Genomic DNA, 24781 nt, shown 5'->3' on the forward strand with positions numbered 1-24781 from the left:
GGTTATATCTCTGCTTCCATTTCTGACTTCATTTATTTGCATTGTCTCTTTCCTTCTTTTTGTCAACCTCACTAAGGGTCCATCAATCTTATTGATTTTCAAGTAGAACCAACTTCTGGTTTTGTTGATTTTCTTGATTGTTTTCATGTTCTCAATTTCATTTATTTCTGCTCTAATCTTTGTTGTTTCTTTCCTTTTGCTTGCTTTGGGGGCTATTTTGTTGTTCTTTCTCTAATTCTTTCAGGTAAACAGTTAATTCTGTGATTTTTGCTCTTTCTTCTTTTTTGATATAGGCATTTAGGGCAATAAATTTCACTCTTAGCACTGCCTTTGCTGCATTCCATAAATTTTGATATGTTGTGTTTTCATTTTCATTTGCCTCGAGATATTTACTGATTTCTCTCATTAATTTTTTCCTTGACCCACTGGTTGTTTAAGAGTGCCTCCATATATTAGTGAACTTTCTGGCACTCTGCCTATTAGTGATTTCCAGCTTAATTCTGTTATGATCTGAGAAAGTATTTTCTATGATTTCAATCTTTTTAAATTTATTGAGACTTGCTTTGTGACCCAGCACATGGCTTATCCTTGAGAATGATCCATGAGCACTTGAGGAAAAGGTATATCCTGCTGTTGTGGGGTGTAATACTCTATAAATGTCTGGTAAGTGTAGCTTATTTATTGTATTATTCAAATTCTCTGTTTCCTTGTTGATCCTCTGTCTAGATGTTCTGCCCATTGATGAGAGTGGGGAATTGAAGTCTCCAACTATTATGGTAGATGTGTGTATTTCTGTTTTCAGTGTTTGCCTCATGTATTTTGGAGCATTCTGGCTTGGTGCATAAATATTAATGATTTGGTATGTCTTCCTGTTGAATTATTCCTTTTATTAATACATAGTGTCCTTCTTTGTCTCTTTTAACTGCTTTACATTTGAAGTCTAATTTGTTGGATATTAGTATAAGTACTCCTGCTCTTTTCTGATTGTTATTTGCATGAAATATCTTTTCCCAACCTTTCACTTTCAACCTATGTTTATCCTTGGATCTAAGATGCGTTTCCTGTAGATAGCATATAGATGGGTCCTGTTTTTAATCTATTCTGCCAGTCTATGTCTTTTGATTAGGAGTTTAATCCATTAACATTTAGAGTTATTACTGTATGGGCAGTACTTTCTTCTACCATTTTGCCTTTTGGATTTTGTATGTCTAATTTTCCTTCTTTTTACCTTTACTGGTAGTTTTCATTTCTACACTCTTCTCCACACCTCTCTCTCCTGTCTTTTCATATCTGTCTCTAGTGCTCCCTTTAGTATTTCTTGCAGAGTCAGTCTCTTGGTTACAAATTCTGGCAGTCATTTTTTTGTCTGAAAATATTTAAATTTCTCCCTCATTTTTGAAGGACACTTTTGCTGGATATGGAATTCTTGGTTGGCAGTTTTTCTCTTCTAGTAATTTAAGTATATCATCCCACTGTCTTGCTTCCATGGTTTCTGCTGAGAAATCTATGCATAGTCTTATTGGGTTTCCCTTGTATGTGATGGATTGCTTTTCTCTTTCTGCTTTCAACACTCTCTCTTTCTCTTTGACATCTGACTTTCTGATTAATAAGTGTCTTGGAGTATGTCTGTTTGGTTGTACTGTTTGGGGTATCCTGCACTTCTTGGATCTGTAATTTTAAGTCTTTTGTAAGAGTTGGGAAATTTTCAGTGATAATTTCCTCCATTAGTTTTTCTCTCCCTTTTCTCTTCTCTCCTCCTTCTGGGACACTCACAACATGTATATTCGTGCTCCTCATGTTGTCATTCAATTTCCTATGTCCCTCCTCATATTTTTCTATTCTTTTCCCCATATTTTCTTTTGCTTGTCAGATTTCAGATGTCCCATCCTCCAGTTCACTGATCCTATCTTCTGCCTCTTGAAATCTAACATTGTAGGTTTCCTTCTTTTTTTTATCTCTTCTGCATTGCCTTTCATTTCCATAAATTCTGCGATTTTTTTTCAGACTTTTGATTTCTTGTTTTCGTTTGTCCCTTGCCTTATTTATATCCTCCTTCAATTCACTGATTTGATTTTTGGTGAGGTTTTCCATGTCTGTTCAAACATCCCAAAATAATTATTTCAACTCCTGTATCTCATTTGAATTGTTGGTTTGTTCCTTTGACTGGCCCATATCATCAATTTTACTAGTGTGATTCGTTATTTTTTGCTGGCATCTAGATATTTAACTTCCTTAATTAATTTATTCTGGATATTGTTTTCACTTTTTTTTTTACCTAGGATTTTCTTGCTGGATGACTTTGTTGTCTATCTGTTCTTTGACATTCAGGTCAGCTTATTCTGGACCTCTAGCTTAGGTTTTGTTTAACAGATCAGAATTTTTCAGTTCTTGTTTTCTTGTTTCTTGCCCTGACTGTATGGTGCCTTTTTTTTTTCCTTAGGTATTATAGACCCCCGTCATATTTTCCAGACCAGACTGGCCTCCTCTAAGAAGGAAAGAGTCACCTGCCTCAGTTTTCCTTGTGGATGAGACCCAGCAAATTGAAAAACTTTTCTATGAAGCCTCAAGACTCTGTGTTTTTCCTATCCTGCCCAGTATGTGGCGCTTGTCTGTCTGCAGGTCCCACCAGCCTAAGGAGATGTGGTACCTTTAACTTCAGCAGACTTTCCCTGCTGGAGCCGTGATAGAGGCAGAAGAAAGGTGGTATGCTGGCTTTAACCACTTCGGTTTTCCAGACTCTGGGGTCTGAATTCCTTGAAGGAGGGATTCTACCTGAGCTGGGCCCCACCCCTCTCCTGGGAAGGCACAGCTTCCAGGGAATTACTTCCTTTCACTTAACCAGCCTCTTTGCCTCTCAGATAAGCTTAATTTCACCCTTGCTTGTGGCAGTTGGAGCCTGAGAAGCTTTGCAGTTATATGCAAAGAGTAGTACACAGCCAAAAAAAGGAAAGGAAAAAAAATGCTTTTTAAGGGATGAACCCCATTCCTTGGGTTTGCCAATCAAGAGCTTAAGTTGGTACATTGCTCTATGTATCTCCAGGTTCTATGTGCCCCCTCCTTTCCTTCAGGGCCCAGACCTTTCTAATCTAGAAAACCTTTGTTTTGTGTTGTTGTTTCTTTTTTTTTTCTTTTTCCATCAGCCTTGCCTCCTCTGTGCCAGGGCAAAAACCAGCAATCTCAGCTTTTACTCTAGGTTCAACTGAGCTGGGGGTCTGTTTTTGGTAGTTAGAATTTGTTAATTAATTCCACAATTGGAGCTTGGTTGAGCTCAGCCCCTTTGCTGTTAGTAAAGTCTCTTTCCCCTCGGGTAAGCAGCCTGTTGGGGAGCTGACAGCCACCTCAGCCACTACAGCTTGGGGGACTGAAGGTTCTGGGTGGGATTGCAGCTGGTCCAGCTTGTCTAGACTGGTGTATGCTGTGTGTCTGATCACTAAAGTGGCCCCAGCAGTTGTTCTGTACTGTTCCTGGCTATTTACTAGCTGTTCTGGAGGACAAACTAAATGCCACCCCTGACTAAGCCACCATCTTGGAATCTCTCCTACCTTTATACATTCTTGATAGAACTTTTCCCTTAAGTAGTCATCCCATCTCAGCATGCAACAACAGTTGTTTATGATTAGCATCCATATTATTACATAACAAAGAGAATAATCTTAAATTTTATGCACTAGCCTTTGAGTAATTTGCATTTTTGACTATGCTACTAGGCACACTGTTTAATTAAGGTGGTATTTGTTTTCATTGCAAGATATTTTTGATGAAGGAAGAAGTGCATTGATTTAAATTCTCCTGCAAACTCATTGATCTGGGTAACAACTTCAGATTGTCTTTCTGTCAATGCAGCTGCACAATTGAAACATATGACTATACCAAACTTAAACTCAAGCCACATTTGTACTAAAAGAAATCCTTCATAGCTTTATACAGTTCAGAGCTAGTTGTATTTGTCATTATTGAAGCTGAAAAACATAATTCGTCCTCATCTCTCCATGTTCAAGTTGCAAATATACCGAATTAATTGTCATGATGTCTATATGTATACATTCATCAAACTGCAATGAAAAATATTTTGTGAACTGTATTTGTTTTATGACTTAATATGTATATCATTAGCCAGTTACTAAATTTGTCTGGTTATGAAAAGTGATACTTTGAGCTACTTTCTTAGCTGCAGATTCATCCATTTTTAAGTCTTGCATTAATGCCTCTTTTTTTAATTTTATCATCTAAAAGTGCTACTTTATAAGAAGCTGACAGATCACTGTTGCTTATATGTGAAATGTATGCCTTATCTGCTTCTATCAACTTTTAAAATCAGTATTCTTTCTTTCAAAATTTTCTTTAGGTTTTGAATTTATTTCTTTTATGTTTCTGTGTAAAATGCTGCCTGAGTTTTGATGTTTTCACATATTAGCTTTATTAGCTAATATATCTCTACAAAAACACTCAAGTTTTAGCAATTCACTATCAATTATGCTACTTAATCCCTGAGGTATTCTACTTCTGAATAAAACTGGTACAAACTCCCTGCTTTTAATTTCTTGAGGATGACTTCCATAGTTATCATTTGCTTTAGTACTGTCGCTGCTGCATTTTAGGAAACAAGTGTCCTTTCCTGACTAAAAAGAAATCTAAAGAAGCCTGTTTTGATGCCTGTAAATTATAGTTAAAAATAACTATTATAAAAAAAAATTTGCTTCCCCTCTTACAGCAGTCATATATATCTAGTTGTAACTGATATTTCTAAATTCTGAGATAGTGAGCTATTTGTATATAACCTGGTCATTCCCCAAAACTTTGGGTATTTATATGACACCTGAGACTCAGAGTTAGGGCACTGAAGCTATGAAAGCCAGCATTACCCCATACAGGAACTGTTTAAAAAGTTGAAAAATTGATCATACTTCATCTAGAGATTTGAATGAAGCTGATTTGGATAAGACTATGGTAAATCAGAATACTGGGTAAAGGATGATACGGCCCATATTTTCAAACTTCAACTTCTATTTGAGATCAAAGGGAGAGATGTTTATTTGGTGCAAAATTTATATTTTTGGTAGCACATTATCTAATTTAACTAGTATGGTCAGTTTACTTCAATACCTTAATTACACAGAATCTTGAATAGGGCATGAGATCTTGTTGGTTTGTACAGGTTAGTGTGATGCCCTGATACATCTTAGACTAATTTGGGCAGAGAATAAAGTAGCATTTGCAAAGTCCCCTTGGGGGACTGGGGAGAAAGGAAGAAATATTTAACTTCCCCATCTGGGGAATTCCTGATATTCTCACAAGTAATGGGACAACCAATTTAATAGGCTGAGCCCTCAATCTTGGGGTTCACCCCTATGAAGCTTATTCAAATTAAGGCACTAACAAGAGGATACCTTCTCAGAGGAAAGGCAGCTGGCATCCGGGACACTTCTGTCAGCTGGGAAAGCAAGTGGCTGCATCTGAGGTCCTTGTTCCCAGTTCATTGCTTCTGATTCCAATGGCTTTCTCTCCAAGCATCTCTGGGCTCTCACTTAGCTTCTTCGTGACAAACTCTGGATTTCATCTCTTAGCTTTCCTTGGCTCTCTCCAGGTTCTGGCTATTTTTATGAGTCCTTGCTTGGCACCTGGGGTATTTCTATGTGACTGCTTTCAGCCACAAGTAAGTTCTCTTAAAGGACTCCTATAAATGGATTAAGAGTCATCATTATGATCATTTTTAGAATATTTACATCACTCCAGAAAAAGAAATAAAAGAGAAAAACATTCATACATCCCATACCCTTACCCCTCCCTCTTATTGACAACTACTATTTTAATCTACCCAATTTATTTTGCCCCTTATCCCCTATATTATTTATTTATTTTTTATCCATATTTTTTTACTCATCTGTCCATACCCTGGACAAAAGATTGTTCCTTAATTTGGAGGGGTATAGAAGGGTGAAAAAATCTTCCACTAAAAATGCCCAAGGCAGCTGTATGATTCATTATGGGTTGGTATATAGAAGCTAATTTTCAAATAAGAATTTCACTTTCGTAGTATTTTATAGTATTACTCAAGGTAGCTAAATAGTAATGTGAAAGTATGACAGTCTTTAATGTATTTCTTTGAGGTGTGTATTAGTTAGGGTTCTCTAGAGAAACAGAATCAACAGGGAACACTTGAAAATATAAAATTTATGAAAGTGTCTCACGTGACCGTAGGAATGCAGAGTCCAAAATCCACAGGGCAGGCTGTGAAGCCGACAACTCCAATGGATGGCCTGGATGAACTCCACAGGAGAGGCTCACCAGCCAAAGCAGGAATGCCACCTGTCTCCTCTGAGTCCTCCTTAAAAGGCTTCCCATGATTGGATTTAGCATCACTAATTGCAGAAGACACTCCCCTTTGGCTGATTACAAATGGAATCAGCTGTGGATGTAGCTGACGTGATCATGACCTAATCCTATGAAATGTCCTCATTGCAACAGACAGGCCAGCGCTTGCCCAATCAGATGAACAACTTGGCCAAGTTGACACCTGTCCCTAACCATGACAAGGTGTAACAACAATTCATTTCAAATATTTAGCTTTCAATGATCTCACTTAATCCTAGGGTAAACTGTAGAGATGATCTGACAATTTATAATTGAATTATGTTTGTGTTTTTTTTACTTTTTATTTGCTTTTTAAAAATTTATTTTCATTGACAAAAAACAACATACAAACACAAATATTTTTTTATTTATTGGTGAAACATAACGTACAAACAGGAACATTCTTAATATATGAAACTTCCATTCTTAGTATATAATCAATGACTCAAAATATCATCATATATTGGGCAGGCCAGGGTGGCTCAGCAGGCAAGGACGCTTGCCTGCCATGCCAGAGGACCCGGGTTCACTTCCCGGTGCCTGCCCATGTTAAAAAAAAAAAAAAACATCATATAGTTGTATATTCATCACCATGATAATTTCTTAGAACATTTGCATTACTCCAGAAAAAAAATAAAGAAAAAAGAAAAAACTCACACATACCATACCCCTTACCCCTCCCTCTCATAGACCACTAGTATTTCCATCTATCCAATATATTTTAACCTTTGTTTCCCCTATTTTTTTCTATACCCCTTATCTCTCCCTTTCATTGATCACTAGTATTTCAATCTACTCAATTTATTTTAACATTTGTTCCCCCTATTATTTATTTATTTTTAATCCATATTTTTTACTCATCTGTCCATATTGTAGATAAAAGGAGCATCAGACACAAGGCTTTCACAATCACACAGTCACATTGTAAAAGCTATATACAATCATCTTCAAGAAACATGGCTACTGGAACACAGCTCTACAGTTTCAGGCACTTCCCTCTAGCCTCTCTAATGCACCTTAAACTAAAAAAGGGACATCTATATATTGTGTAAGAATAACCTCTTGACTCTGTTTGAAATCTCTCAACCACTGACACTTTGTCTCTTTTCTCTCTTCTCAGCTGAATCCCAGCTCATTCTAGGATTTCTGTCCCATGTTGCCAGGAAGGTTTACACCCCTGGGAGTCATGACCCATGTAGAGATGGGGAGGGCAGTAAGTTTGCTTGCCATGTTGGCTGAGAGGGAGATAGACCACATCTGAGCAACAAAAAAGGTTCTCTGGCAGTGACTCTTAGGTCTAATTTTAAGTAGGCTTAGTCTATTCTTTGCTGGGATGTTTCATAGGAACAAACCCCAAGATTGAGGGCGCGACCTATTGATTTGGTTGTCCCCACTGCTTGTGAGAATATCAGGAATTCTCCCCCTTTCTCACCATTCCCCAAGGGGACTTTGCAAAAATACTTTATCCACTGTTCAAATCACTCTGGGATTTATCAGGGCATCACACTGGACAAACCCACAAAATCGTATGCCCTATTCGTTTCCATGTACTTATGGTGTTCAACTAAATTATCCATATAAGTTAAATTAGGAAATGCACTAGTCAAAGTATTTTTAAAAGATTATTCTTAAAGAGACTTTATGATTACTGTCTCTTTTTTTCTTTTCTTCCCCACTCCACTGTATCTGCGGATCATATTGAATCACTCTGAGGTGTGGGTGTGGGGTGGAGAAAAGCAAAAATATGGAAGGAGATACCATGAATTATTAATGGATGTTTGATGTAAAAAACATGTGTTTCATTTGTTTGACTATGAGCAATGAGGCATTGTGTTACCGATCTTCTGTTTTATGGTGGTTATTTCATTTGCCCCCAGATAGTGTGTGGCTTTGGTGAACTATTCTTCCTGGGTTAAAGGAGATAATGGATTACATGCTTTCCAAAAGAGAAGGATGATGCTATGGAGGATGGGAGATAGGTGGGTGGGGAAATAGAGAGTCTTTATATACCAACAGCTACCATTTCTGGGGCTGGTCAGTGCTTTCCTTCCTGCAGTTTCCATTCACATTTACTGAGTGCTTTCCATGAGCACCATACTAAGGAGACAGCAGGAATAAAACACAGCCCCTCCTCTCTTGGATTTATATTCCACCAGAAAGACCTTGTAAAATTCTCAAAATCACCTTTTTACATTTTAGGTTTTCTCTTTCTATTTTTTTTATGACTATTTAAACTATATAAGTTAATTGTATAAGATTCATTTAATATGAAAAAGTCTAAGGAAGAAAGTAAAAATCCTATCACTGTAAAAATCATCACAAATGTTTTGGTGATACTTTTTTTTTCCTTGATTAAGGGAGTTTTATTGTGAGGCTATGCGCAAGTGGGCTGCCACTAAGCTGGTGACAGCACCAAGAAGGGGAAGGGGTACAGCTTACATAGGATCATTGGCAGGAAGTAGGGAAAGGGAGGCAGTGGGTTTTCTTTGTCTAGATTGGGAGCGGGAAGTTGGTAGGTGTTTTTTAGTCGGTTTAGAAGCAGGGGGCTAAGTGGAAAGTTTGTAGCTCTACATTGGTGGGGTTCAAAATTTAAACTCTGTTGTAGTTTTGTGGGGGTTGTAACTGCTGGACTTTCAGCAGGCACTGAGCAAGGAAATTATCACAGAATGCAGTTGCCAAAGGACGGATGCTGGGTCAAAGGGTTATCGCAGGAATGCAGTCTGCCAACTGCTGTGTGGAGATATATGTTAAGACCTGGTTACATCATGGGAGAGAGGGAGGGGTGGGAGTTGAGGGTCCTGGGGAATTCTAACATTTCCAGCCTTTTTGTTTTATAGCACACAGGAATGGTGATCTTCCTTTTATTTATATACAATTTTAGTTAAATAGGATTGTGTTATACATCCTGTTTTTAACTGTGGACATAAGGTGGGGTTTTTTCCTTTTCTTTAGCAGTCTTATTGAGATATATTCACACATCATATAATCCATCTATGATGGTTAGATTCTAGTGTCAATTTGGCCAAGTGATGATGCACAGTTGTCTGGTCAGGCAACACTAGCCGGACGGTTGCTGTGAGGATATTTCCTGGCTGGGTGATAAACTGGAAAGCTGGTATATTAAATCATCAGTCTGCTTACATCTGCGATCAACTAAGGCATGTCTCTCATCAAGAGATAATCCAATCATTTGAAGACTTTTAAGGAAGAAGAGAGACATTTTCACTGCTTCAGCCAGCAAGCCTCTCCTTTGGAGCTCGTCTGGACCCTTCAATGAAGCTGCCTGCTTCACAGCCTGCCCTACGGATTTTGGACTCTTTCATTCCCACGGTTGCGAGACACCTTTATATAAATCTCATATTTACAGATCTTTCCTATTGGTTCTGACTCTCTAGAGAACCCTGACTAACACACCATCCAAACTGTACAATCAATGGTTTACAGTATCAACACATAGTTGTGTATTCATCACCAAGTTTTAGAACATTTTTATTACTCAAAAAAACACCAATTTTTAAAAATGAAAATAAATAAATCCCCATCCCAGCCCCCTACCCCTATCATCCACCACTATTGTCCCTTAGCACTGGCATGGTACATGTTACTACTGATGGAAGAATATTAAAACGTTACTTGTAACTATAGTCCATAGTTTGCAATAGGAGCATTTTTTTCCCATATACCACTCTATTTCTAACTCCTTGTAGTAGAGATGTACATTTGTTCTAGCTCATGAAAGATAATTTTTCTATTTGTACTTTAATCACCATCATTGTTCACCATAGGGTTCACTGTGTTATACAGTCCCATGTTTTATCCTCTGACTTTCCTTCTAGTGACATACTTGACTTTAAACCTCCCTTTCAACCACAATCGTACTCATAATTCAGTGCTGTTAATTACACTCACCATCATAATGTGCTATCATTACCTTTATCCATTTCCAAACATCTAAATTCAACCTAGTTAAAAATTCTGCATACATCCACTCCCCACTTTCACAGTATCTTAATCTAAGACAAAACATTAAAATAACTAAGTACATATGCAAAGCACCATATATTTTCAATCTGTGGCCCATCCTCTAAGACCATGTTAGGTGAGATGGGTTAAAACCGTGTTCCTGTGCTCATATTAAGCATTGGGACAATTGATTTATTTGGATTCTGATCAGGAGGAGGACATTCAGTCTTTTTGCATTTGGCTGAACAGATTATGTAAATGCTTCTCATTAGGAAAAGTCCAACAATGACTGAGAAGTAACTTCCATAAATAAAAACCTGAATACTGACTAGAAGCCAGGCCTTGGTTGTCAATCATGGTCACGGTTAGGATGGTCTGGCTCACCAACACAATGAAGGTGTTGATTCCAAACACCAGGGCACTGCATTCCATACTGAGATTCACAGCTATCTAAAAATGCTGCTATGCTTATAAGAAACATGTAACTTGACTTGAATATCAAAAGACCAGAATAGCACACCCATATATTAGTTGCGTAATGCATGAGAAGTAGAGATCCTGCATCTGATGCTGAGAAGCTCCGCAATGCCTACTCTCCCAAAAGATTCCAGCTGACTTCCACACAGCCTACTGCGACGGCTGCTAAGGTGCCTCCAAAGTTTGCAAGGGCCTCCACTGCTCCGTTACATACTGTATTACTTTGGGATGGTGACTTGTAGTCCCACAAGACTTGAACATGGTTCAGAACCTGATTAAAACCTGCCGTGGATAAAGCCCACCAGAGGGACCAGTAAAAAAGATCCTTTAAGGAGTAGTACTCCCTCAGATCTTAGAATCACTGCATAAAAACTCTCAAAGCCATATTTTTTTGGCTTTGGGCTGCTCAACTGGCTGTCATCCACAGGCCCTGAAACATTGAAAGATTCTTGGTAGATTGATCGGTGATCCTTACTGGGCTCTTCTCAGGTAGTATCTTTTCCTGCAGGCTTTTGAGGAGCTTCTTTGCTGGGTTTTGCATGAAAGAACATCTTCTTTTGGGCATCTTTAGAAAAAGTGAGAAAAAGAAGGCCACAGAGATAGGTTCAGGATATGATGCTGAGATAAAAGAATGACAGGTCAGCCAGGGATTCCAGCACTTGATCCAGCACAGAGGCTCCTGTATAGGCCATCAGTGACACACTCTGCAGTAGCTGCTCATTCTTTGGTAATATTCTGGACTGACTGTGCTGTATATGTAGACATAATAGGCCATCTTGGTGGCAGAGACCAGGCCACAGGTGACCTCCAGCACCTGCATAACTTTTAATCCTTGACCAAACATGAGCAACACCCAGGTCATGACGAAGCTGATGCCCTATAAGATAAGTGGCTTGTACCAGACATAATCTGTGAGAATGAACACCAGGAGCAGTAGTGCCAGGTAAGAGTATGTCCAGAGAGAAGGGATGTCTTTCGTGATTGCACTGAGGCTCATATTTTTATCTGGTCCTGCTAAATAAGTCACAACAAATGGTTCTGAAGGTATCATCATTGAGAAAAATCCATACATACAGTGAATCACTGTGGGAAAAACCCAGGAATGTCTTGGTGAAGTTCAGCCACAATCCATACCTGGTTAAAGGTTAGAGTTCGTGAAAATGTCCAAATCAAGTATCTCCGAAACGGGCTGCGGGGATCCTTAGTGCCTCTGCCACATAGCAAGGCACATGGCTGTGTCTGCTGGTCTTTGCCTTCTCTTCCCAGTTTCACTGATGTCAGCTTCTTGCTTCCATCAAAAGGTGGCTTTATCAACCTCATTTTATAGACTAGGGATCTGAGGCTTAAAACTTTAAATATTAATAATATGCCTAAAATTCCAGTTAGAAATTGATAGGGTAAAAAGCGCAGCAGTGTTCGTTTTTCAAAAATCCAATGCAGGACAGAATTGGATAGTACTTCAGATAAAAGGACTCGGCGGCACCAAGGAGGATAAATTAGCCGGAAGGAGTCAGAAGACTATTAAAAACAGTTAAATCTAGACGGACTTGAATAGCTACTTTGTTCTCTTCCTATAAGGTAATTTCAGAGGTCCAATTTCTAAACAAATAATATTTCCTTCCCAAGAACAACACGTATCAATTGCATGGAGGGTTGCTATAAAACAAGTTGTTTTTAACTTCGTTTAAATCTTTTTGCTCTAATTGTCCAGGTCTGCCAAGATTTATAATAAATGGCGAAAGAGTAACAGCTCCCGGGTTATTGATTTTATCACATTACTAAAATTTTCAAGCGTCGACAAGTCCCTTCCGGGCTATCCTGCGAGTGGGCGGTCTGGAGCCAGCGGAGGGCGTCCAAAATTGGCCAAAGTTTCTTCAGGGAGAAAATGGAGCAGCAGAAATACGGAACATCAGAGTTCCAGCTCTCATCTGCATTCCGCGGGTTCAAGGACTGGAGCGGTCTGCGCGGGCTCTGCATTTTTAAACAGCCTGGAACCACGTGGCCGCCAGCCTGCCCCACAACTGGCCTTCAGACTCTCACACTTGGCTTTGGCGCCGAACCTTTCCCCCCTTGTGGACGCGACCACCGGCTCCGCGCTCGGAGGGAGCAGAGGCCAACCTCACGGTAAAGGCTTCCCTGAGTGAAGCTTCCAACCAAATATCAAGAAAGGTTTACCCATATATTTGTTGATGCAAATGAAATCCACTTAAAACGCTGTATGAGCTTCGTTTCTCCAAAAAGAAAGAACATGCATGAACTTGTCTCTACCTACGCTCTCTCGAAGCCGTGAGGGTGGTTCCGCCCGAGGCGCGGACTCCGCCCCCACGGGCGCCGCCATTTTGTTTGGCTGGAGGGAAGCAAGCGGCCCTTCGGGGGAGGGGTCTCGTTGGCGCCTCACCCGACCCCGCTTTTTCGCTGGTGCTGCTTGGCGGGGAGGTCTTCTCCCTCATAGGGGCGCGAAACCATGTACATAAAGCAGGTGAGGTCTCTACGTCCCTTCCACCCCTCAAGGGCCTGTGTGGACCACTCCTTGGCGGGGGTGTGACGGTGCGACCCTCGGCCTCTCACTTCACAGGCTGGGGTGGACCCAAGGCTGCATAGGGGCCTGTGGGGAAGAGGTGAGAGGCTCCGCCCCGTGAGGGCCGCATAGAACTGGGGCGCCCCTCTCAGCCTGGGCCTTCCCGGCGGGGCGCTGGTCTGAGGGAAGCAGAATCCCCAAGAGGTGTGGAGGGGTCGGCGGGGCGAGCAGCTTGGAGAGAGCCGGCTTTTCCCGGCGGCCGGGAGCGGGCTCGGGGCCGGGCCGGGAGCTGTGTGGGAGCCGGCCGGGGACGGGAAGGATTGTGTTATCCTACAGGGATGGTCTCTCACGGTCTTTTGAGTGTTTTGTATGGAAAGTCTGTGTCCCTGCCCGGAGGGCGCCCTTCGGGACGCAGTTGGGGGTGTCAGCTGTAATTCGGGGGTCTTTCCCTTCTGTTTTCCGGAGATGTACAAGGGACCCTTCTCTTGGCAGTATGTAGCGCTTCCTCATTCAGTTGTTTACTCCTGTCAAAATGGTCTTCCCGCGCAAGAGTCCACCACGAAAATGAGCCCATTCATACTGTTTTGGAAAAGTTTTTTTAATTGGATATGTTGAACTCTGAGGCTCCTTTTTTGGAACAGTTACTCTTTTTGGATAGCCATAGGTATGTGTGACTATGAAGGCAACATTCTACTGGGCCTGGAGTCAGGAAAATTGGGACCAGTCTGCCTATATGTCTGCCTTTACCGTGGTCCTTTATGTTTAGTCTTCCAGTTACGCTTATTCAGCTTACTGATTTTTGGAGGGTTCCATAACAGTTTACTAATTCTGATTCCTTAAAAAAAAAATCTGGCAGTGGTTACTGACGAAATTATATTTTTAAAGATTTTTAATCACCACTTTCCAAAATGAGTCTTCCTAATAAGAAATGGAAAATTTTCTGTTTTGCTTTAAATGAGAAACCAGAAAGGAAAGAAATGCAAAAAAAAAAAGATGTTAACTTAGAAATTTTTTCTTTTTGTGTGTATTCTAAAGAATATCTCCCATTTAACAGGTTATTATCCAGGGTTTTCGAAGTTATAGAGATCAAACAATTGTAGATCCCTTCAGTTCAAAACATAATGTTATTGGTAAGTATTCCTAGTTTACTAGAGCAAATTTATATCTATACAGCCACAACTTCCCATCTAAATGTAGGTTTAAACCTATATTGTCACTTTAAAGTGACAGGAATTGTTTCTGAATTTTGTATAAATTTATATATATGTTTTTTGTGTATAAACGTCTCTGTCCTTATCTACACTGGTAATTGCTTGTTTTTTTTACGCTTAAAATGCTGGGATAAGACAATCATAAATTATGTGTTTTTATTTGGGTAGTCTTGTATACACGAAAGTGTGTTTTAAAAGCTTGAAGCTCTCTCCTTTAAAGTTATAGTGAATGACACTGAGCTACTCTGTTCCTGATAAGCCGTATGCTAGTTAAAATGCTCACTATTGCTTCATTTAAAAGATGACCGATTTTTAATTTACAAATAAGTTTCTCAGATTTTTCTTTCATAATAATATCTAAGGACAGACAGTGAAGCTAGGTAGAAAGAGTATAAATTTTTGAGCATAACAGAATGGCGTTCCACTCTCAGTTCTGGCAAGTTTTCCTTTTCAAACTTTATTTTCTAAAAGCTTTCTCATGTATAAAGTGGAGATAAAATACCATCTCATAGCACTCAGATTAAATGAGAAAGTATGAGGATAAAGGGCTAACTAATCGGAGGTTGCCATTATATGATATTTTAATCTTTATAGAGTCTTGAGATTTTAATGTCCGTCTTGCTCATACAGCCAACACAAGTGTTTTCTGACATTCTGCAAAATTTTCAAAGGATAGATGAAACATCCTTCTAGATGCCGGAAAAGCACAGATTATGCTGTTGAGTTCTGTCATACAGTGTCATCATTGCAGGATGAGATTCATATAGAAAATCAATAAAGAGTGAACCGTGAATGGCAATGTTCCCTCAAAACCTTTGGAGAATCACACCTTCATTATTTTGTATAATGCTTTTTCTTGCCCTCAGTACATCACTTGTAATCTTGTAGTAGGGGATAAAGAGAACATGACGTTTTTTCCTGCTCCAGCTATTAAAGTTTAGCTTACATTTTGATTACAAATGCTTTCTGATAATAACATTTTGAGAAATGGGGGAAAGTGCGAAATTATTCTATTTTTCTTTACATACACGTTAAAAATAGCTAAATATCTTAATATTTATTGTATAATTTTATTAAAAAATCTATAAAATGTGATCTATTCATCTAGAATGAGAAAATTACTGCTTTAGGGTCTGTCAGATATTTTTGTTTTAGCTCTTACCACACAGCTGTTTTACTAGACATTGGTACAGAGAAAAATTGTCTAAATGTTCTTTCTTTTGTTTGTTTTAACGAAAACAAACGAATCTAAAATGACTTCGAATTAAACTGCTTTAGACATGTAACAGCATATTTAGGTATTTTAGTAGTGTAAGAGATTGACCCTACAATATCTGGTGAAAGTATATCATTTTGTTAAATAATTATTTAACCCTAAAAAAAGAATCGGCAAGATCTGAAGGCAAGATCTGAAGGCAGCTCTCTCTTCTGTTTGATACACAGTGTTTGAGTGTTTGATACATGTGCCAAGCAATGACTTTTTTCTTTTTTTTCCCTAAGCTTTTAATAAAAGAAATATATGTTAGGTATGAACATTAAGGAAGAGTAGAAAAGCTAAAAGATGAAAATTAAAATAAACTGTCCTTCTACCCTGAGATAGCCATTCTTTTTTTTTTCCCCTGAAAATTGTATAAATCATGCATCAAATACAGGGTTCCCTATACCACCCTACTATTAACACCATGCATTGGTGTGGTACCTTTGTGGTGATTGTAAGCAAAATTTTATAATTGTACTATATGGTTTAATTTAGGGTTCACAGTTTATGTTGTATAGTTCATGGATTTTTTTAAATTTTATAACATATATTCAACTTAGAATTTCCCCATTTAACCACATTCATATATATAATTCAGTTCTGTTAATTATGTTCACAATACTGTGTTGCCATCAGCAGCATCCACTACTGGAACTTTTCCAACCATTCTTAATATTAATGGTCTCTGCTTGTGTCAGTCCTGGTTTCTTAATAAACAGCCTGAAGCAGGTTCAGCAGCTAAAGCTTTAATGGGAGGTTCAGTCTGAGGGCAAGAGTGAGGGGAAAAGCTGGTTGCCAGTGAAGACACAGCTGGTTTGGGTAACTTCCAGACAGACTCTGTGGACTCACCACACTTGGAAAGGTCAGATAAGAGAGAAAGGAAGAGGGTTTTGTTGGCTAACTCCTCTCTGTTTGGTCAAAGTTTACCACTTTGAGCATTAATTTTCCCTGGATTGCGTTATTATGAAACCCAGGTAATATATTTAGTTATTTCTATTTTAAGTACTTGAGAAAGAGCAAAAGAATAACTTCCACAAGTAGCTGGGAAGTCACAGCCTCTTTTGGTTCTTCATAGATCTGACCTGAATGCATCCCCAGGTAGCACTAGAGGCATTAAGACTTGAGGCTCTCCAGTGACCTCAGACCAAGGTCTAAGTTGGGGCTAATGAATCTGAGGGGTGTACTTCAGTACCTGCCCATTTTTTTCTTTATATCTATAGTAGGCTTTTTTAAATAAAAAGGAGTTCATAGTGTAATTTATTGGTAATCTGCTATTTTTTTTCTCCTTTGGTATAATTCTCTAATTTTTTTATCATTGAATATTCAGCATTTGTTAAAATTGTTATACAGTGTGCCACTTTATAGGTAGGATTATTCTTTTCTTTTTTTTGAGAGGGAGAATGTATCTTCAGTTCCAATAAGTGACAAAAGATGAACCCACACCATATAAAGGAATCATGTCATGCTCCTTTTATCTGTGGTATAGACAGATGAGTGAAAATGTGGATAAATAAATAAATAATAGGGGGAACAAAGGTTAACATGAGGAGATTGAAATACTAATGGTCAACAAGAGGGAGGGTTAAAGGGTATAGTATATATGAGTTTTTTCCTTTTTGTTTCTTTTGCTGGAGAGATACAGATGTTCAAAAAAATGATCATGGTGATGAATATACAACTATGTAATGTTATTGTGAGCCATTGATTATATCCCATATATAGAATGTTTGCATGTCAGGAATGTTTGTATGTTTGTTAAGGTTTACAATAAAAGAATAAAAAAATAAAAGGAATCATGTCAATGAATAAAATTAATACAAATAATCCCATAGGAGAAGCATGGACAAAAGATGTAAGCAGAAAGGAAACCCAAGAGGCCAATAAATATATGGGATGCTCAACCATACTAACAGTTAGGGAAATAAAATTTGAAACAGCAGTGAGGTACCATTTACACCCTGCAGAAAGGCAAAATTTGAAAGTTTGATAATCAAACATTAGCAAGTACGTGATGAAGTAGAATATTCTGCTGGTGGGAATCTATATTGTATGATCAGGTAGGAAAGCAGTGTGACAGTACCATGAGATTGAAGCTGTGTATAGGTGACCACTCAGAAATCCCAAAAGAAGCCGTGAGTGAGGGTGTGCATGGCAGCCAGCTCTTAGGTAGGAGTATTCTTAAAGGGAAATTTAAAAAATCTCATTTACTTAATTGTAAATGGATTGATCATTTGAGCTATGTATGAATGGTGATTGATAAATTATCTTTTAATTTTTTGTTTGGAAGTAATTTCAAATTTATAGAAAAGTTGAATAAATAAGAACAGTACAGAGAATACTCATATATCCTTTACCAGATTCACCTATTTGTTAGCATTTTCCCACTTGTTCTCATACTCTACACACACATGCTTTTTTTTTCCCCTCCTTAGAGTAAATTATTTACGTCATGGTCCTTCATCTGTAAAGACTTCAATGTGTATTTTCTAAGAATGGGGGTATTCTCTTGCATAATAGTACAATTATCAGCTTCAGTAAATTTAACATTAATATAATAATCTGCTCTCCATATTCTGGTTTTATTGATTGACCTAAAAATGTTCTTTATAGGATTTTCCCTCTCCAATGTAAATGATCTGATCTTGATCAGATATTACATTTAGTTATCATATCTTTTTAGTCCTCTTTAATCTAGATTATTTCCACAGCCTTTCTTTGTCTTTTATAACATTGTTATTTTTGAAAAATACCATTTAAGTGATGCGTACTTCTCATGGTTTCACATCTGTAGTCACATGACATCCATATGCTCCTTAATGCTGATGTTTACTTTTGATCATCCAATTAAGGTTTTGTGTGATATTGTCACTGTATAGTTAGGTTTTTCCCCTTGTAACTAATAAGCAATACAGGAAAAAACAAAATTTCCCCTTAGATTTAGGAGCCATTGATGATTCTTGCCTTTATTCTAATATTTATTTGTTCTTTTATTATTATTAATTTATGTATTTAGTACGGACTCATGGATGATGTCCCTACCCTCCCTACCCCCACCAATGTTTTATAATTCATACTTCCCTTTGATATTTTGGTTCTTAAATTGTTCCACATTTGGTCAGCGGTAATCCCCTTCAAGCTAGCTTGTTTCTTTGTTATATGCCCCACCATTTGTTTTTGTTTTTTGGCACTTCCTTTCTGGCATAACAACTTATCCCTTTAGGGTTTACTTTGTATTAAAGGTAATAACATTGGAGTTGATTTATTCAGGATATTTTGGTCAAGATTGAGAGAAATTGGCACAGTTATTCATAACTCTTAACACTGAAAATCTTTCCAAATAAATTCACTAAATAATAAAACATTTGATGTACTTTTGGGTATGGAATTGCTAATTTCTGAATTTAGGTAGTAAAAAGAGTGCTTTATTATTCTCCATGCTTTTATGGTTCCATGAGACTAGAAATGATATATAGAGTTGGTCGTGAATAGTACTTAAGTATTTTAATATGTGAATCTTTACATTGTTAAAAATATTTCCTTATATACAATTAAAATAGAATTTTATGGCCATTGTAATGATTATGTATTATGAAAACCAAGTAGTATATTTAGTTATTCCTATTTATTTTAAATTGGAAAAAAGCAAAAGAATCAACAATACATTTCTTTTCAGAATATCTGAAGTCTATAGAAAACTCGTACTCATTTGGTGGTTAAAATGGTTTTGTTTCTTGGCTTCTTTTATTCACTGTTCTTTTTCAATTTACTTTCAAATATTAAGATGTTATGTTAGAAATTTGGATTTACAAATTTTGGATACTTTTAGTTAGCATTTTAAATTTTATTTGCTGTTTTTATAAAAAATAATGTGTACTTTTTGAAAATTTATAGTTGGCAGAAATGGATCTGGAAAAAGTAACTTTTTTTATGGTAGGTATTGTTTTAAATTCTAAATAAATTAAGCCTTACGTATCAAGTTAGTTTATTAAATCATTGGCTTTCTGAGGTTATGTCTGCATGAAACCCAAGAAATTCGTCTTCACACTGGAATGCAGTTTAGTGTAGAACATGTTTACAGTCTAAGGATCTGAATTTTGTTCTGTACCCAGTGATTTATTAGGTATGTGAGATGGGGTAAAATATTTAATCTCTCTGATTATTTTTTCAGTCTAAAAATGGAGATGTTTAATTGAATAGTTGTTTGTACTTTTTTAGAAAATGTTTTATCTTCCTATTTCACTTAAAAAAAAATGTTTTCTGGACCAGTTACTGATTATTCTTTTTATAAAGCATTGAAGGGTATGAAAAAGTTTAGACTAAACAAAAAGATTATTGTTATTTTGAAAACAGTAAATAACACTTTGAAAATTCTCTCAAAAAGCAAAATGCATTTTAGTATTGGCTTCATTAACAAATCCTTTAGGGAGAAAAGACTTTTTAACTGTATTAGACTGTATAAGGAGTAGGTTGAAAAAGTTTTGGGCCCCTTACTTAGTTGGGTAGTGCTTGGAGCAAAAGGGAAAAGGGTTGGTTACTGGTTTAGTAGTAAGAGTAGAGATTCTATCCTTTTTGTCCTCACAGTTCTGAAGGGTTTGTTTATCCTATCAGTGATTATAATATGATGATGGGAAGAGAATGGGATTGGGGTAGAATATTGCAGAATCTCCATGGGGATAAGGGCAATTCAAATCCATCTTCCCAGGTGGTTATGAGAGATAACCAACCCCCCTCAGCACACACATTCACATACACATACACTCTCTCTCTTTTTTTAGAATCAGAGATCGCTTTCTGGGACTAGGACAGCCAAGTAATGAGTTCCACTTCTAGGGCAGGGTGGTCCAATTAGGTGCTCTATCTGGAAATAGGAATGGCTACTTCTTATAGAAGGTAAGGGCAGTGTAAGCAATGCAGTAGAAGGTGGGAATCTGAAACGTTTCCCTGTATTTCTTATTGAATTTTGTTTTTTTTACTAAAAAGTCCAATCAAACATATTGTCAGAGTACATCCTTTTTGTTAATAAAGGCTTTAATTTATATTGTCCATTAAAAATGGAAGCAAATAGAGTAAGCTAACATAATTAATCAGTCAGTATATACTTTGATCAAGAATTAGGCTGTAGTTCTCCTGTTTGTGTCTTTCTGTACTTGGTATTTTCTCTTTTTTACCTTAAGTATTTCAGTGAACAACTTCTTAATATTTTCCTTATATCATCATTTCCGAGCTCATTAGCGTAAAGTAAAAGCAAATTTTCTTCATTCCTTTTGCCTACATGAAATAAATAATACACGTTATCTGCATTGTTCCTTACATGACATTCTAATAAGGTATAGGATATTTTGAGTAAGTCATTAATCCTTTTTTAGACCGTCTAATATATGTTTATGTACTTCTAGCAATTCAGTTTGTTCTCAGTGATGAGTTTAGTCATCTTCGTCCGGAACAACGATTGGCTTTGTTGCATGTGAGTAAGGTTGTTTTAAGACATTATTGATATTATATATTTTAAAAATTCCATGGTTAGTACTGGTAGACAAAATAATTTGTTCAAGTTTCAGATCTTTTTTGTGAACATGTAACAGCCTATCCCTTAAGTATTTTAATTTTCATTTAGAATAATTTAATTTAGCCTACTCTATTAATTCAGGATAAAACCTTATTTTTGTATAATGGTAACAAGAAAATTTTATTCTTTGCCTATAGTTCTCATTGTTTATTCAGAATCCAAAGCTTTTGGTTGCAAACTGTTAAATTGTTAATCCTAATCTAGCGTCTGCTGTTTTGGCAGGAGAAATATATACTAGTCTGATAAAATTTTATCTCCATTGAATCAGGTTGTTACCATGCACTAAACTTTAAAATTGTTTAAAGATTATGAAAACATCACTTATACAATAAATTTGGTATTTTTCTCTTCTTTTAGGAGGGTACTGGTCCTCGTGTTATTTCTGCTTTTGTGGAGATTATTTTTGACAATTCAGATAACCGATTACCAGTGAGTTATTTTTCTTTTCAGTAATAATGTTGAGAACTTTAGTGATGCAGTTAGTTTTTTTTTCATATTTTAAACATTTGTTTATAGTTGTACTTAAGCTTTTATAATTTAACTTATGCTCAAATAATTATACTAGTGTACATACTTATTTCATCTTAAAATTATGATAACTGTTCTGGAAAAGGGAATATGGAAGCTTTTGTGAAAAATGTCTTTGTCATGAGAATTGGGTATGTACAGCATTTCCTTGCTGAGATAATTGGAATATTAAAATAAGAAGTACTTATGGTCAGTGAACTTTAAAATGACCTTATATTAACTAAAATGTTTCTCACTTTCATATTAAATTAACTTTGTGTTTTTAAATCTTTTTCTTAGATTGATAAAGAGGAAGTTTCACTTCGAAGAGTTATTGGTGCTAAAAAGGATCAGTATTTCTTAGACAAGAAAATGGTCACGTGAGTATTTTTCTTTTTCTTTACAGTATTCCTTTAAAAGAGAGTAAAAGCATTCTTTTGTTTGCTTCATATATAAGGTATACTTGCCTCATATTCAACAAATCATTTGCAGTGCAACTTTGCTGAGTCTAACACAGGAGATGGTTTAATGACTGTTCTGTGCTACAGTACAGACTAACTTACGCAGCTTTATTCAGTAACTAGTCTGTTCATATTTTGCTTATTTTTAGATGCTTTAAAATTATCAAAAATTAAATATTCAATGTTTTTATTAACAGGAAAAATGATGTGATGAATCTCCTTGAAAGTGCTGGTTTTTCTCGAAGCAATCCTTATTATATTGTTAAACAAGGAAAGGTAAAAAAATTGTATGTCCTTTTTTATAAAATTTGTTTTTTGAGTATATTCTTCACTTGAATGATGACTTTGATTTGAGTCCAGTGGTTAAGTTGAAATGAAATGACCTTTTATTTTCTTTTAATTTAATTGACTTATTTTGTGTTGAAGTCAGTATTATCTTTTTATGTGGCTAAAAAGTACCAAATAAAGATCCATTACATAATGGGATAGTAGTAGTCAACAGTTGGTTAAGTGGATCTTGTTTCTTAGTGACCTGTTTTGTTCACTGAAGTGCCCTGAACTGGAAGATATTTTTGGTTTGTGCAAGTTAATAAAAATCATTTAAGATTATCATAGAAACTGTATAAAAATCACATTTGAAAAATATTTTCTCAAGTTACTCTGTGTTACTAAGTTTATTACAGAATTACAGTACTGAGGTTACTTTACCAGAAATCTACCGTAATGATACTTATTATTTTCCCTGGCAGTAATTATATTCTTTATAGATTTTTAGCAGCTAAACTATAAGCTTTGTTTTACGTCCCCTCATATACTTTAAATCTAAGATAGTTTATTTTTCTCAGCATTTACTGTGTGATGCCCTAATGGTTTTCAGTAGTGGGGCTTTTTTGTTGTTATTGCTTTTGACTAAAAGATAATTCTTTTTTAAAATATTTTTTGTTGAGAAATATCCACACACATACAGTCCAACCATATTATGTAATCAGTGGCTCACAGTATCATATAGTTTTGTTTGTATTTGTCATATAGTGATCATATTTAGAATGTTTGCATCACTCCAAAAAAAGAAATAAAAAGAAAAAAGAACTCATACATCCCATACCCCTTATCCCTCCCTCTCACTGACCCATAGTATTTCAATCTACCCAATTTTTAACCTTTATCTCCCCTCATTTATTTTTTATTTGAAGATAATTCTTGAAGGCTTTAAAAAAAAAGCCTTCCTACTGGAGGCTTTAAAAAAATCTTATTGTGGTAGCATAGGCAACATAAAGTTTGTCATTTTAACTATTTTTAAGCATTCAAATCAGTGGCATTTATATTGTTTATGTTATAATATATATTTATATTACATTTATAGTGTGCTTCCATCACCACTATCCATTACCAAAGCTTTTTTTCACCCCAAATAGAAACTCTGTACTCATTAAACTAATAACTACCCATTCTCCCTCTAGCCCCCATAACTTCTTTTTTCTGTTTCTAGGGGTTTGCTTATTTTAGATATTTTAAATAAGTGGAATTATAAGATATTTGTCCACTTGTCTGTGAGAGAAATCTTAAAGAAAAGGAAGCTGACTGGAAAGAGCAAATTATCTGAGTCTTTCCTACATACACACACACACACACACACACAATATGGGCCCCTTCACTTCGTTTCAGTTTCATTTTATATAAGCCATCTGTGACTACCTTATCTAAGTGAGCATTGCCTTTCTCCCAATATTACATGCTTTTATTTTTCTTCATAGCATTTATGTTATACTACACCAATAAACCTATTTTGTCTTTTTTTCCCTAGAATGTCAGTTTTATGATAGTATAAATTTTGTTTTCTTCTCAATTGGTATTTTGAAGTGCCCTGCAGAATGGCACATAAATTGTAGGCATTCAATAAATATTATTAGAGTGAATAAATTGAATGAACTTGTGTAATTGGGGTGCCCAATGTTGAGGATCTGAAGGGTGATTCTTTTTGTTTTTTTCATTTTTATTGTCAAAACAAAGCAACATACAAACACGAACAAATTAACATATGAACATTCCATATTTGGTGTACAATCAATGGCTCACAATATCACCACATAGTTGTATATTCATCACCATGATCATTAGAGTGATTCTTTTTTTGATGCACATATTTTGATAAATCATATTTTATTAGCTCATAATTGGTCTCCTTTTACATAAAAATGTTAGAGTAACTGTCACTTCAGTTTTTTAACTTAGTGATGTTAATTTTGGCCTTTAGTGATGCTTGTTATTTAGGATGCATTGAGTTGTGTGGCACTTAGGTTGTATTACTCTCTATAATCATTTTGCTATACATTTTTTTATGTATATATGTATTTTTTTTTACTAGAGAAGTAGATTTACAGAAAAATCATGCAGAAAGTACAGATATCCCTCACATACAAGTTTTCCCTAATATTAACATTTTGCATTAATCTTTGTTAAAATTGATGA

General features: G+C 36.4%; 1 protein-coding gene and 1 pseudogene across 4 annotated transcripts in view; one reads left to right on the forward strand and one right to left on the reverse strand.

Moving 5' to 3' along the window:
* Positions 1-10001: 10001 nt before the first annotated feature.
* Positions 10002-12078, reverse strand: LOC143653235 (thiamine transporter 2 pseudogene; annotated as a pseudogene).
* Positions 12079-13109: 1031 nt separating this feature from the next.
* SMC3 (structural maintenance of chromosomes 3) overlaps positions 13110-24781 on the forward strand; it is a 43750-nt gene continuing 32078 nt past the window's right edge. For 2 of the 4 annotated variants that reach the window (XM_077126003.1, XM_077126002.1), the window contains exons 1-7: positions 13110-13270; positions 14364-14439; positions 19670-19708; positions 21175-21242; positions 21702-21773; positions 22152-22231; positions 22510-22588. In XM_077126003.1, the coding sequence (XP_076982118.1) occupies positions 13256-13270; positions 14364-14439; positions 19670-19708; positions 21175-21242; positions 21702-21773; positions 22152-22231; positions 22510-22588 (429 nt within the window). In that variant the 5' untranslated portion in view covers positions 13110-13255. Of the gene's footprint in view, positions 13271-14363; positions 14440-19669; positions 19709-21174; positions 21243-21701; positions 21774-22151; positions 22232-22506; positions 22600-24781 lie in introns of those variants that run through there. The other 2 variants (XM_077126004.1, XM_077126005.1) reach the window with 2 other exon arrangements.

Source organism: Tamandua tetradactyla, chromosome 13 (assembly GCF_023851605.1).
Source record: "Tamandua tetradactyla isolate mTamTet1 chromosome 13, mTamTet1.pri, whole genome shotgun sequence".
Classification (NCBI taxonomy): domain Eukaryota; kingdom Metazoa; phylum Chordata; class Mammalia; order Pilosa; family Myrmecophagidae; genus Tamandua; species Tamandua tetradactyla.